The 12,925-nt window shown below is 40.4% G+C and overlaps 1 protein-coding gene across 1 annotated transcript in view; it reads left to right on the top strand.

Moving 5' to 3' along the window:
* Positions 1-12,925, top strand: part of ube2h (ubiquitin-conjugating enzyme E2H (UBC8 homolog, yeast)) — a 107,929-nt gene that overhangs the window by 47,547 nt on the left and 47,457 nt on the right. Inside the window, exon 2 of the mRNA XM_060842725.1 lies at positions 2,974-3,050. Within this exon, the coding sequence (XP_060698708.1) occupies positions 2,974-3,050 (77 nt within the window). The remainder of the gene's footprint in view (positions 1-2,973; positions 3,051-12,925) is intronic.

Raw genomic sequence — 12,925 nt, 5'->3', positions numbered from 1 at the left:
ACTGTGTGGCTAAGTTGGTGAGCAGGTACAGTTTAGCAAGAAGATTGTTTATTGACTTTATATATAATTTGTTATGCAAAATTAGTGTTCTCGCAAGGCCAGGATATGTTGCTGGCCCCTAATTACTCTTGAGAAAGTAATAAGTGATCTTGTTGAACTGCTGCCATCCATGTAGTGTAGGTGCACCTCTAGTCATGATAAAGGAGTTTCTAGTTTTTGATCCAGTCCTATTGGAAGGAACAGCAATGTACTACTTAATCAGGATATTGTGTGGCTTGAAGGAGAGCTTGCAAGCAGTGATCTCTTGTGCTTACTGCCATTCTTCCTCTAGATGTTGGAGGTTGAGCATTTGGAAATGCTCCAAAGGAAACGAGGCAACCTTCTGTATTTCAGCTTTTTTGTGATACATAGTTACAAATGTGCACTAATGGAGTGAATGTTTTAATAATGTAGATGAGATAAGCAGGGAGTATTCCATCACACTTTTGATTTCTTCCTTTAGGTGAAGGAAGGGGAGTGGAGGTATTTAGGGTAATTGGTTGAACTCTATTCTTCATTCAACACAGTTCACTCTGATTTCTGTTGACTTCAATTTTGCTAGGGATCTCTGACCTTAAACTCAACCAATTAGTCAGTTGATGTCAAGGGCAAGCTGCCTCCTGCTGCTGAAATTCACTTGTTGTCCAAGTTTGGACCAAACCTGTAAGAAGCTGAATGCCTTTGCGAAAACCCAAACTGGGTATCAAATTGGTACTGAGTAACTACCATTTGAGAGCAGAGTTAGGGACAGATTCCATCGCTTTGAGAATAGGTTGATGGGGCAGTAATTGACCAAGTTTCATTTGTCCGTTTAATGGACAGGACATGCATTGACTATTTTTCACCTTGTCAGGCTAGTGCCAGTATAGTAGCTGTACTATAACAGTTCAATTAGAGATGTCTAATTCTGACGCGCATCCTCAGGACTTGCTGAACTGTGGTCAGAGTCCATAGCTTTTGCTGTATCCAGTTCTTCCACTAATTTCTTTATGTGGTAATTTGAATCAGCTGAAAATTGGTATCTGTGATCCTAAGGGCATGTGGAGGAGGCTAAGATGGATCATACACAAGATACATCTGTTGAAGATACAGATGTTTCAGCCTTGTCATCTTCATTGATATACTGGGCTTAATCCATCTTTGAGGATGGGATGTTCAAAGAACTATTTCGTCTGGGTAGTTTGTATATTGACCACCATTGTTCATGACTGAATTTAGCAGGATTGTAGAACTTGGATCTGATCCATTGATTATGGGATTGTTCAGCTTTGTCTATTGCATTAATTATTCAGCATACATGTAAGTTGGTATTTTAACCTCACCAGATTGGCACCTCATAAAGCAGAACCAGGATTGGTCCCTTACTGGTCGTTTCTGTATTTTTTTATTGTTGTTGTTGTTATGGGCAAATGCATCTGTGACAGATAATTTGATGGAAATGTCATGTAGATATTTCATTTCCTGTTGCAAGCCTAGCCTGATATCTACATTTTTTAAGACACATTCAGCTTTGTTAGTACTGAGTTATCCCCTTTCTAAAGGGCATTCAGGTCACCCACACCAAGCAAGTTCTATGCTCTTATTATCCTTATTGCATCTTAGAATGATCATACAGAAGTGATTCATTAGCTGAGGAAGGGTAGCTGTGTTAATCAGCACAGGGTTTCTTCACACGCTCTGATGTCATGAAGATATTATGATGTACTTAGTCAATGTTAAGGATTCCTAAAGTTACTCCTTCCCACCATTGTATCATTATGCTGTGATTTCTTGAATTTGACTTGCCATTGGGGCAGGACAGACCGAGGAATCTTACGCAGTTTAGGATATTTAAAGTACTGACTCATGTTACAAATGACAATAAATCAAATCATAGAGCTGTACAGCCCATGGAAACAGAGCCCTTGGTCCAACTCATCCATGCAGATCAGATATTCTAAATAAATCTAGTCCCATTTGCCAGCATTTGGCCCGTATCCCTCTAAACCCTTCCTACTCATATACATATCCAGATGCTTTTTAAATGTCGGAATTCTATCAACCTCCACCACTTCCTCTGACAGCTTATTCCATATACACTCCACCCTCTGCGTGAAAATGTTGCCCCTTCGATCCCTTTTAAATCTTTCCCCCTCGCCTTAAACCTATGCCCTCTAGTTTTTGACCCCCCACCCCAGGAAAAAAAACCTTAGCTATTCACTCTATCCATGCCCCTTAAGATTTTATAAACCTTAGCTTCTGATGCTCCAGAGAAAATAGGCTCAACTCTTCAGCCTCTCCCTTTTAGCTCAAGCCGTCCAATTCTGGTAACATCCTTGCAAATCTTTTCTGAACCCTTCCAAGTTTCGTAATGTCCTTCCTATAACAGGGAAATTAGAATTGTGCACTGTATTCAAGAAGTGGCCGAATCACTATCCTGTACAGCCTCGACATAATCTCCCAACTCTGATATTCAGTACACCACCAAAAATTGAATCAAAGGTGAGACTGTTGAGTCTGCCTATAGCCGCCTGTTGGCTGACTATTTTGCTGGCCAGTTTTCTTATTTGGGAGAAATTACCAGATATTACAGATGACTTTGCATGGCCAACTGGACATGGTACGTTTGTTGTGTCTCATGTTGAAGTCAATTCCAGGTAGTATGATTTAATTCTTTATTCTTGGTTTGATTTTTAACAAGGCTGTTTGGATATAATATGCTGGTTTAACAAAGTATTGTTCAGGACAAAATTAATTAACTTTCAACATTGAAGAGCATGTTTTCTTTGCACCTGAGGTGCCCAGTGGTTCTGCAGTATTCAGACTTGAAAAATATTTTGCTTGTAACCCCAGGAATTAATCAACTTTCTGAAGAAAAGAAGTGCTAGTTAATGTAGTCAAGTTCCTGAGAGTTTTCTGTTTTGGTTTTGGCATTTTCCTTGACATTACTTTCAGTATTGAAAGCAAACATGAAGTAACCATCCTGGGTGGATTGAATGAATTTGTAGTCAAGTTTTATGGACCGCAAGGAAGTAAGTACATTAATATCTTCTCTTTGCTTATTGTAGCTATGTAATGCTATCTACTGGTTTGTTTTGAAAAGCAAATCAAGATAATGTTTAGAGAAGCGCAGCAGGTCAGGCAGCATCTGAGGAGCTGCCTGAACTGCTGTCCTTTTCCAGCACCACACTCTACTCTGATCTTCAGCATCTGCAGTCCTCACTTTCTCAATGTTTAGAGAAACCAGTGCCTTGAATCTTACTGGGTGAAGGGAGAGGCAGAGGAGACAGACTGTTATACCACTCCGAAATTAGGCAATGTGCCGGAGGAAGGAAAGGAGAACTTTGCATTGTAATTTGTGTATTTGTATTCATTGAGGCATTGATTTGTTTTACACTGCAGTGCTCATGAAGTGAGTTGAGAATTTGGCTATTCTCAATCAAAACTTCCAGTTTTAATAAGTTGTGCATTGGAGGCTGCTGAGCAAGTTAAGGGCCGATGGTGCTCGAGGGAGGTATTAGCATGGATAGAGGATTAGCTGTCTGGCAGGAGGCAGCGTGTGGGGATAAAAGGGTCGTTCTCAGGATGGAAGCCGGTGATTAGTCGTGTTCTACAAGGGTTGGTGTTGGGACCACAACTTTTCACTTTATGCATTCTGGTAAGTTAGGTGGAGAGGCAGGGAGATGGCAGAAAGATTCAGACAGGTTCAGAAAATGGGAAAGCACGTGGTGGATGAAAAATAGTGTGGGAAAGTGAGAAGTTATACATTTTGGTAAGATGAATAGAGGTACGGACTATTTTCTAAATGATTAGATTAGATTACCTACAGCGTGGAAACCGGCCCTTTGGCCCGATAAGTCCACACCGACCCTCTGAAGAGTAACCCACCCAGACCCATTTCCCTCTGACTAATGCGCCTAACACAATGGGCAATTCGGCATGGCCAATTCACCTGACCCGCGCATCTTTAGATTGTGGGAGGAAACTGGAGCACCCGGAGGAACCCCACGCAGATACTGGGAGAATGTGCAAACTCCACACACAGTTCCCCCTAGGCAGGAATTGAACCCACATCCCTGGCGCTGTGAAGCAGCAGTGCTAACCATCTAATTATTTTCTAAATGGGGAGAAAATTCAGAAATCTGAAGTCCAAAGTGACTTGGGAATCCAAGTCCAGGCTTCTCTTATGGTGAACATGGAGATTGAGTCAGGAGTTGGTAGTTAATGGTTTACCTACCAATTTCCTAATCCTGTTAACTATAAAACACAAATCCTAAATGTATGGCAAGTCTTTGCCTTGCCTTGTTCTGGTAAATGTCAAGACATGTATAGTTGATCAGCCATTCAGACCTTGCTTTCCACAAAGTTAATAAAGATTAGCCAACATAACAGTGAGAAATTGCACTAGATTTTGAGGCTACTGAACTATAGAGAAGCAGGATCTGCCAGTGTTACTGTTTCTGACTGTTTAACCCTGTGACAATGTTGGATGTTCTCATTTTCTAGATGAGAGATTGGATGGGAGTCAGCTGTGGTGCCAATCGATACTCACTGGACTTTTGTAATTGATTCTTGTTTGAGTGAAATAACAGGGTTGCCAGTGAATCTGGCACGAATACAGTCTATGTTGCCTTTTAAGGAAAGTATGACGAGGGAGAATTGTAGTGCTCACCATTGGGAAACCCCACACTTTTTTCTAATTGTTTCATGCAAGTAGCATGAAAAATAAACAGGACCCCTTTCTGATCTTGCATGAGATTTGGTGATGAATGTAAAGCTGTATGAAAATGATCCTGTGGTAATGATTTTACTTTGCATATCACCAAGAAATTGGCTGTCAGAACAATAAATAATCCCAAGAAATTTGGGTTTTATATCCTGTTAAAAAGCATTAGCATATTAAAAAGAGTCAATGTATCTTGATTTAAGGAACAGAACTACAAGTTCACTTTTAAATGAAAATTAAAATGATTCATATGATTAAGAAATAAGTTATCTGCTTGGATTCAGTTCTCATTTGCTCCAAGAATTCTTTTTCTTCAGTCTTTAAAGGATTGTTTTGGATTCTGTTACATTGGTCTAAATAAATCAGTGAAATTTGAAAGGTTGTAAAACCCATTTACGTCAGATCAAAAAAGAAACTAACCAAGAGACGATGAATCTGAAGTCTAAAGCTTCTGCATGGGCTACCATCTCTGGAGGTAAATTTTTAATTTACACTCTGAAGTTGCCTCAGTTCCTAGTTCTAATTATTGTAACACAATATTTACAGGTTTATCTACTTTGCTTTCTTTTTGCCACAAGACTGACAACTTTGTAGATTATTCCACATTTGTCAAACTAGGTGATATTCAAGCTTCTGCTTCCTCGCAAAATTCAACTTGGCATTCAGCCTGCCCTGCAGTCTCTTTGGTGAGGCTTCATCTCTGCTGACGATTATGTAAACTTTCACTGTCATTTAATTTGGCCATTTTGTCAGTCAGAGAGTCATACAGTGAGAATCCCTATGGTGCACATAAGAGGTCATTTGATAAGGTGCCTCACAGAAGGCTGCTCAGCAAGGTGAGGGCCCATGGTGTTCACTACATGCTACTGGCATGTATTGAATATTGGCTGGCTGACAGAAGGCAGAGAGTTGGGATAGAAAGTTCTTTTTCGGAATGGCACCTGCTGACAGGGTTCAGTGTTGGGGCTGCAGCTGTTGACCTTATCTATTAATGATCTGGATGAAGGGACTGGGAGCATTTTGGCAAAGTTCGCTGATGATACAAAGTTAGGCCAACAGGCAGGTAGTTCTGAGGAAGTGGGGAGGCTGCAGAATGATTTAGACAGTTTAGGAGTGTGGTCCGGGAAGTGGCTGATAAAATGCGTGTTCTTGCACTTTGGGGGAGAAAACAAAGAGTACAGGCATGGATTATTTTCTAAACTGAAAATTCATAAAGCCACAATACAAAGGGATCTGGGAGTGCTCGTCCAGGATTCTCTAAAGGTTGAGTCCGTGGTTAAGAAAACAAATGTAATGTTGTCATTTATCTCTTAAAGAGTTGGAATATAAAACCAGCAGTGTGCTTCTGAGACTTTATAAAGCTGTAGTTAGGCCCCATTTAGAATACTCTGTCCAATTTTGAGCCTCACATTTCAAGAAGGACATCCTGACACTGGAGCATCTCCAGTGGAGATGCATATGGATGGTCTCTGGAATGGTAGGCCTAATATGATGAATGGATGAGGATCTTGGGATTGTATTCATTAGAGTTTAGAAGGTTGAGGGGAGATCTAATAGAAACTTACAAGATAATGCATGTCTTAGAAAAGATGGATGCTTGAATTTGTTTCCGTTAAGCAGGGAGAGTAGGACCTGTAGGCACAGCTGTGGAATTAGATGGTTTCAATTTAGAATAGAAATGAGCTATTTCTTCAGCCAGAGTGGTGGGTCTGTGGAATTCATTGCCATGGGGCGCAGTGGAGGATGGGACGTTAAATGTCTTCGAGACAGAGATTGATATATCCTTTGATCTCTCAAGGAATTAAAGGCTATGGGGCGAGTGTGGGTAAGTGGAGTTGAAATGCCCATCAACCATGATTAAATGGTGGAGTGGACTCAATGGAGCGAATGGCCTTACTTTCGCTCCTGTCTTATGGTTTTTGCTTGGTCAAATGGGTTTGCACCCAACTCCTAAGAGTGTCCCACTCATCTCCCCTAAATCAATGATCCTGAATTAATGATGACTAATCTACCTATATGTCCCTGGATACTGTAGGGCAGTTTTTAAACATGGCTAATCCACCTAGCCTTGGACTATGCGAGGAAACCACTGTCGACACTGTGATCTTATAGACTCGACACAAAGTTGACCAAGGTGGAATCAAGTCCAGGTCCCTGGTGCTGTGAGGCAGCAGTGCTAACCATTGTGCTGTCCTTCTTTGGAATGGGCCCAATGGCAACTACCTCTTGTATAAATTGAAACCAGAGGTCCTTTCTAAGCTTCATGCATCTTCGTTATGATGTACTGTCTCTATTGCTGCCCTGAAACAGTCCTTAAGATTCATTATCTCTTGGTTAGTTTGTTTTGGTCTGATTTGAAGTAAATGGTTTGCAGTTTTTAGGGCTTGTAGCTCAGGTTGAGGTTCAGGTTGTAAGTTTGGTTGCTGAGCTGAAAGGTTTGTTCTCAGATGTTTCGTCACCATGCTAGATAACATCAGTGAGCCTCTGTTGAAGCCCTAGTGTTCAGTTCACTTTCTATTTGTGTGTCTTCGTCTGTTAAGGTGGGTGATATCATTTCTGGTTCTTCTCAGAGGTTAGTAAATGGGGTCTGTTTGGATTTGCCAACCTCTGAGAAAAAAGAACTGGAAATGATATCACCCACCTTAATAGACCAAGACACACAAGTAGAAAGCGGGACAGAACACCAGCACTTCAACTGAGGCTCACTGTTACCTAGCATGGTGATGAAACATCTGAGAACAAATTTCCAGCTCAGTGAGCAAACTTAAAATCTGAAGTAAATGGGTTTTTACAACCTTGCAATTTTCCAAGTAAATTGGTTAAAAGACAAAAAGATCTCTTCACACTGCCATTACTGCAGGTAATGACAAAGGTGTCACAACTGTAGGTCTTGAGCTAAGCAAGCCCACCTGTTGTTTTATAACTGTCTATATTCTGAACGTTATAGGCTTCAACATTATTGCATTTGTCCCTGTTGACTTTGCTTCATTAAACATTCTTTCTTTTGGTTCTTGGAGTAAATTTTTGTTGCTGTCCTTTAATTTTTATCTTGGACTCTTTAGTCAATAAACAATAGACTGATCTATTCATTAGGGTTTCATATATTCAGTGAGTCCAAGTATCCAAGGCAGTGTGAAGCTCGCAGATGGATTATGTAGGGGCTTGAGGTTCTCCTTTAGCCATGCTATATGTCGCGACCTCACTAGGGTTGTTTTGCATCCATGAATTGGGTGAAAAAAATTGTTCAAAACGCTGGGCTCTTGTTTCAAGTCTATCTATCAAAACTTGCATAATGTGCATGTCAGGCGATAATGGGACCTGGCTCAGCTCTGATGTTTCATCAGGTCATCAAGTAATTGGTACTATATGGTTAAGTGAGGGCTACTGATGCCCAAGCCTGCACAGTGACTAATACCCATGGAAAAGTCCCTCCAAAGGTAGATGAATTGCGGTGGGAGGAAATTAGCAGGAAAACAGCAAGATGACAATTCACAAATGCAGGAGAGCGTTTTCATTGTGCCTCAACAGTACACCAATGCACTTGTAAGTTGAGAGGGGGCATTTTTAAGCCTTAGTTGTTGTGTAGATTAATAGTTGAATCTTAACTTGATTGTTTTTCTTCATTCTGGAGAGATTCGTCATGCTTACCATCGAATAGTAACTATTGAGCATTTGATTTTTCTGTTGTTTTGTTAAAGATGGATTTTACAAAGTATTTGCTGAAATCTTGTATGATTAAAGTGGATGAAAATAGCACAAGTGAAACAACAGAACAATTTCAAAAAAGCTAAACGAGCTCTTTAAGGCAGAGGTAGCTAGATTCTTGATGAGCAAGAATCTGAAAGATTACTTGGGAAGGTAGGATTGTAGAGTAAGCGGATCAGTCATGATCTTATTGGATAGCAGCTCAAGGGACCCACTCCTGCTTCTAACGTGTGTGCTTGTGTTAGTTTGTAACTCTTTTTTTTCTTTAAAAAGAATAATTCACCAAAGGAGTTGATTATGTCATTAGCTGCCTCTGCAACAGTTTTTTTTCTCTCTGGCATCCACAGGAAGTTTCAAGATATGATGCAAGTTGGGTGCAGTAGACCTGTTATGGTCAGCCTTCCATCTATCTTGATGCAAAATCCTAGAATTTGCAGCACATTCTTGACTGATCCAAATAATGTGAACCGATCTTGCTTCGAAAAAATAATGTTAAAATCAAGGTTATAACTGGAAAGCAAATTAAGCCAATGCACCTGCAAGAATTTTGGAAGATTAGGGCAAGCCGCATTGCCCTTTCCTGATTTTACTAGATTTATATCTGGCTTGGAATGAAAGATTCAAGTATTCATAACTACTTAACATTAATTTAGCCTTTAGATATTATCTAATTACTCTTTAATGCATTGGGTAGATGAAATCTGCAAAAGGAAATTTATGAATTTGATTCGTTTGAATATGTCAATAGATCTGCAAGTCTTGTTAATAGACTGAAGAATAATACTGCTTCATATGAACAAATTTATTTTATCCCTGCGATGGTTGAAAAACTTTCATTTTGTACATGCTACATAGAGGTTTTTAGAATTAGAATCCCTACAGTGTGGAAGCAGGCCCTTAGCCCAGCAAATCCACACCGACCCTCCACAGAGTATCCCACCCAGACCCATTCCCCTACCCTATTACTCTATATTTCCCTGAACTAATGTACTTAGCCTACACATCCCTGAACACTTTAGCATGGCCAATCCACCTAACCTGCACATCTTTCAATCTTTCTTTGTTAAACATGGAAAGAGCTGCAGATTCTGTAAATCAGAAACAAAAACAAATTGCTGGAAAAGCTCAGGTCAGGCAGCATCTGTAATGAAAAATCAGTTAATGTTTTGTGTTGGTTTTGAGAAAGGGCCACTTAACCTAAAACGTTTACTGATTTCTCTCCACAGCATTTTATAAATCCAAAATGCTGATAATGTTATTGTGGTTTGTGTGGAAGGGTAGTGTGGGACTCAGCTGTGATGCTTTCTAGAATCTGTTTACAGTCATTGAGTTATGGAGATGCACAGTATACAAACAGACTCTTCAGTCCAATTCTTCCATCCAGACCAGATATCCCAGCCTAATCTAATCCCACCTGCCAGCACCTGGCCTATATCCCTCCAAACCCTTCCTATTCATATACTCATCCAGATACCTTTTAAAATGTTGCAATTGTATCAGCCTCCACCACATCCTCGGGCAGCTCATTCCATACACGTACCACCTTCTGGGTGACAAAGTTGCCCCTTGGGTCTCTTGTATATCTTTCCCCTCTCCCCTTAAAACCAATGCCCTTTAGTTCTGCACTCCCAGACTCCAGGGAAAAGACTTTGTCTATTTATTCTATCCATGCCCCTCATGATTTAGTAAACCTCTATAAGGTCACCCCACAACCTCCGATGTTTCAGGGGCAACAGTCCCAGCCTGTTCAGCCTCTCCCTATAACTCAAATCCTCCAACCCTGGCAACATCCTTGTAAATCTTTTCTGAACCCTTTCAAGTTTCACATCATCTTTCCAATAGGAAGGAGACCAGAATTGCGCACAATATTCCAACAGTGGCTGAATCAATGTCCTGTGCAGCTGCAACATGACCTCCCAACTCCTGTACTCAACACTCGGACCGATAAAAGAAAGCATACCACTATCTTCACTATCCTATCTACCTGCCACTCTACTTTCAAGGAGTTATGAGCCTGCACTCCAAGGTCTCTTTGTTCAGCAGTACTCCCTAGGACCTTTTATCATTAAGTGGATCAGTCCTGCTAAGATTTGCTTTCCCAACATGCAGCACCTTGCATTTATCTAAATTAAACTCCATCTGCCACTTCTCAGCCCAGTGGCCCATCTGGTCAAGATCCTGTTATAATCTGAGGTAACCCTCTTCGCTGTCCACTACACCTCCAATTTTGTTGTCATCTGCAGACTCACTAACTGTACCTCTTATGCTCGCATCCAAATCATTTATGTAACTGACAAAAAGTAGTGGACCCAGCACCGATCCTTGTGGCACTCCACTGGTCACAACCCTCCACCACCACCCTCTGTCTTCTACCTTTGAGCCAGTTCTGTATCCAAATGGCTAGTTCTCCCTGCATTCCGTGAGATCTAACCTTGCTAACCAGTCTCCATGGGGAACTTTGTCGAATGCCTTAGTGAAGTTCATATAGATCACATCTACTGCTCTGCAATCATCAATCCTCTTTGTTACTTCAAAAAAACTCAATCAAGTTTGTGAGACATGATTTCCCACTCTGTCATGTTGACTATCCCTAATCAGTCCTTGCCTTTTCCAAATACATGTACATCCTGACCCTCAGGATTCCCTCCAACAATGTGCCCACTACCGACATCAGGCTTCACTGGTCTATAATTCCCTGGCTTGTCCTTACCGCCCTTCTTAAACAGTGGCACCATGTTAGCCAACCTCCAATCTTGCGGCACCTCATCTGTGACGATTGATGATACAAATATCTCAGCAAGAGGCCCAGTACTGAGGTATTCTTTTTCACTGTCCACTACAGCACCGATTTCGTTTGATTATTATGCTTTTCAGAAGACTAACTTTGAGCATTCCAGCAAACAACACTTTTCAGTTGTCCTGCATATGAATGAAGCTAACCAAATAATTGTGTAGTCATGCATCAAATGTGGCTAATTACACTGAGGAGCTGACGGGTCTCTGATTAGTTTTGATCTCATTTGAACAAAGAATTACTGTTCTGGACTTTGGAACAACCTGTTCTGATTTTTTTTTCTGATCACTTTACTTTGCAAGGTCAGTAGTTAAGACTTTAATGTACTGGGGCTTGGCTTTGATATGAAGTTGTATTGATGTACTTTCATCCTGGTGACTGACATTTTTTGATAGCTCTTTTTCTGGCTGGAAAATTCACAAGTGTCTTCGAGCTTCAATCTGTCCACATAACATCAACAGAGGGTGTTGTTATAAAATGCAGTACAGATACTGCTTTATCTGACTCTCTTTATTTTGCAGGCTGAATTTGGCACAGGTGGTATGTTCTTATTTCTCATTTTAATTTGAATTAAGGAAGGGATAAAAAAGGGGAGCAATTGGCTATTCTTCCCAGACTTATTCATGGTTGTCCAAAAGTAGTTATTCTGATCATTAGTAATTTCAGTTGCTTCTCTCCAGTCCCCTGAAATTTGACCGAGAAACTCCAGAAAGAAGGATATGAATGAGAGGAGTCAGTGATCCAACCTTGAATTTGTCCCAGTTCATGATTCCTTAATGAGCATAGAATTGAAGTGACCTTTTTGTGGATCAGGAATAGAGGAGCTGCATTTAATCATGTAAATGTAAAGAGCCAGTTCATGGATGTCAGTCTTCAGGAATCTGATCTAAATAATTGTAAGAATGACAACAGAAGAGTACGTAGGTTGCTAGCATTGACTATTTGTACAATCTAGACATGGATAACAAAAGACTGCGTATAAAGCAGATGGATTTGCTTGCAACTCTTGTGCTGTATGCTATAATAATGACATTGCATTTTGAGCCAAGAAAACTAATGTTAAAATTGTTCATGCAAACACTCAGTGAAGTAGGCAGTTTCTCGGTACTCCCTTTGAGTGAGAAAGCTCCTGATTCTCAGTAAGTTGATGAATCATGCACTAGAAAAATACCAGTTCATGATGAGTTTGCTGATTCTAGCCAGAACTGTACACTCAGTACACATGTGTTTTGTGCCTTGGGTTATGAACGAAGACTCTATGAAATCACGACTCTGGGCTGTTATCCAGTGATCCATGCTGGGAATGCGTTTGGACAAGATAGATTGATTTGGCTGCAGTTAGTTTCTCCTCCTCCACTCCCTAAACATAAATCATATGTCAGTATCATCATAAATTGAATAATGGTCGTTTCCATTCAGCTTGACAAAGCATCCACAACTTATACAAGTATAAATCTTCAAAACCATGAGGAATGTGAACAGACTAAATAGGGGCATCCTTCTTCCAATGGGTAAGAAAGGATCAAAAATCAGAGGACACTTGTTTCTTTTAACAATGGTTTTAAACCAAGCAAAGTTACTAACTTTTTTTCACATACCAAGCAGGTAGAAATTAGAATGTACTGTCTGACAGTGATTGAGGCAGATTCACTGAGAGAGTAGGATAATTAGAAAATTAATAA

This window comes from Hemiscyllium ocellatum, chromosome 23 (genome assembly GCF_020745735.1).
Source record: "Hemiscyllium ocellatum isolate sHemOce1 chromosome 23, sHemOce1.pat.X.cur, whole genome shotgun sequence".
NCBI lineage: Eukaryota > Metazoa > Chordata > Chondrichthyes > Orectolobiformes > Hemiscylliidae > Hemiscyllium > Hemiscyllium ocellatum.
Note: the sequence above shows the minus strand (reverse complement) of the source record. Positions and strands in the feature narration are given on the sequence as shown.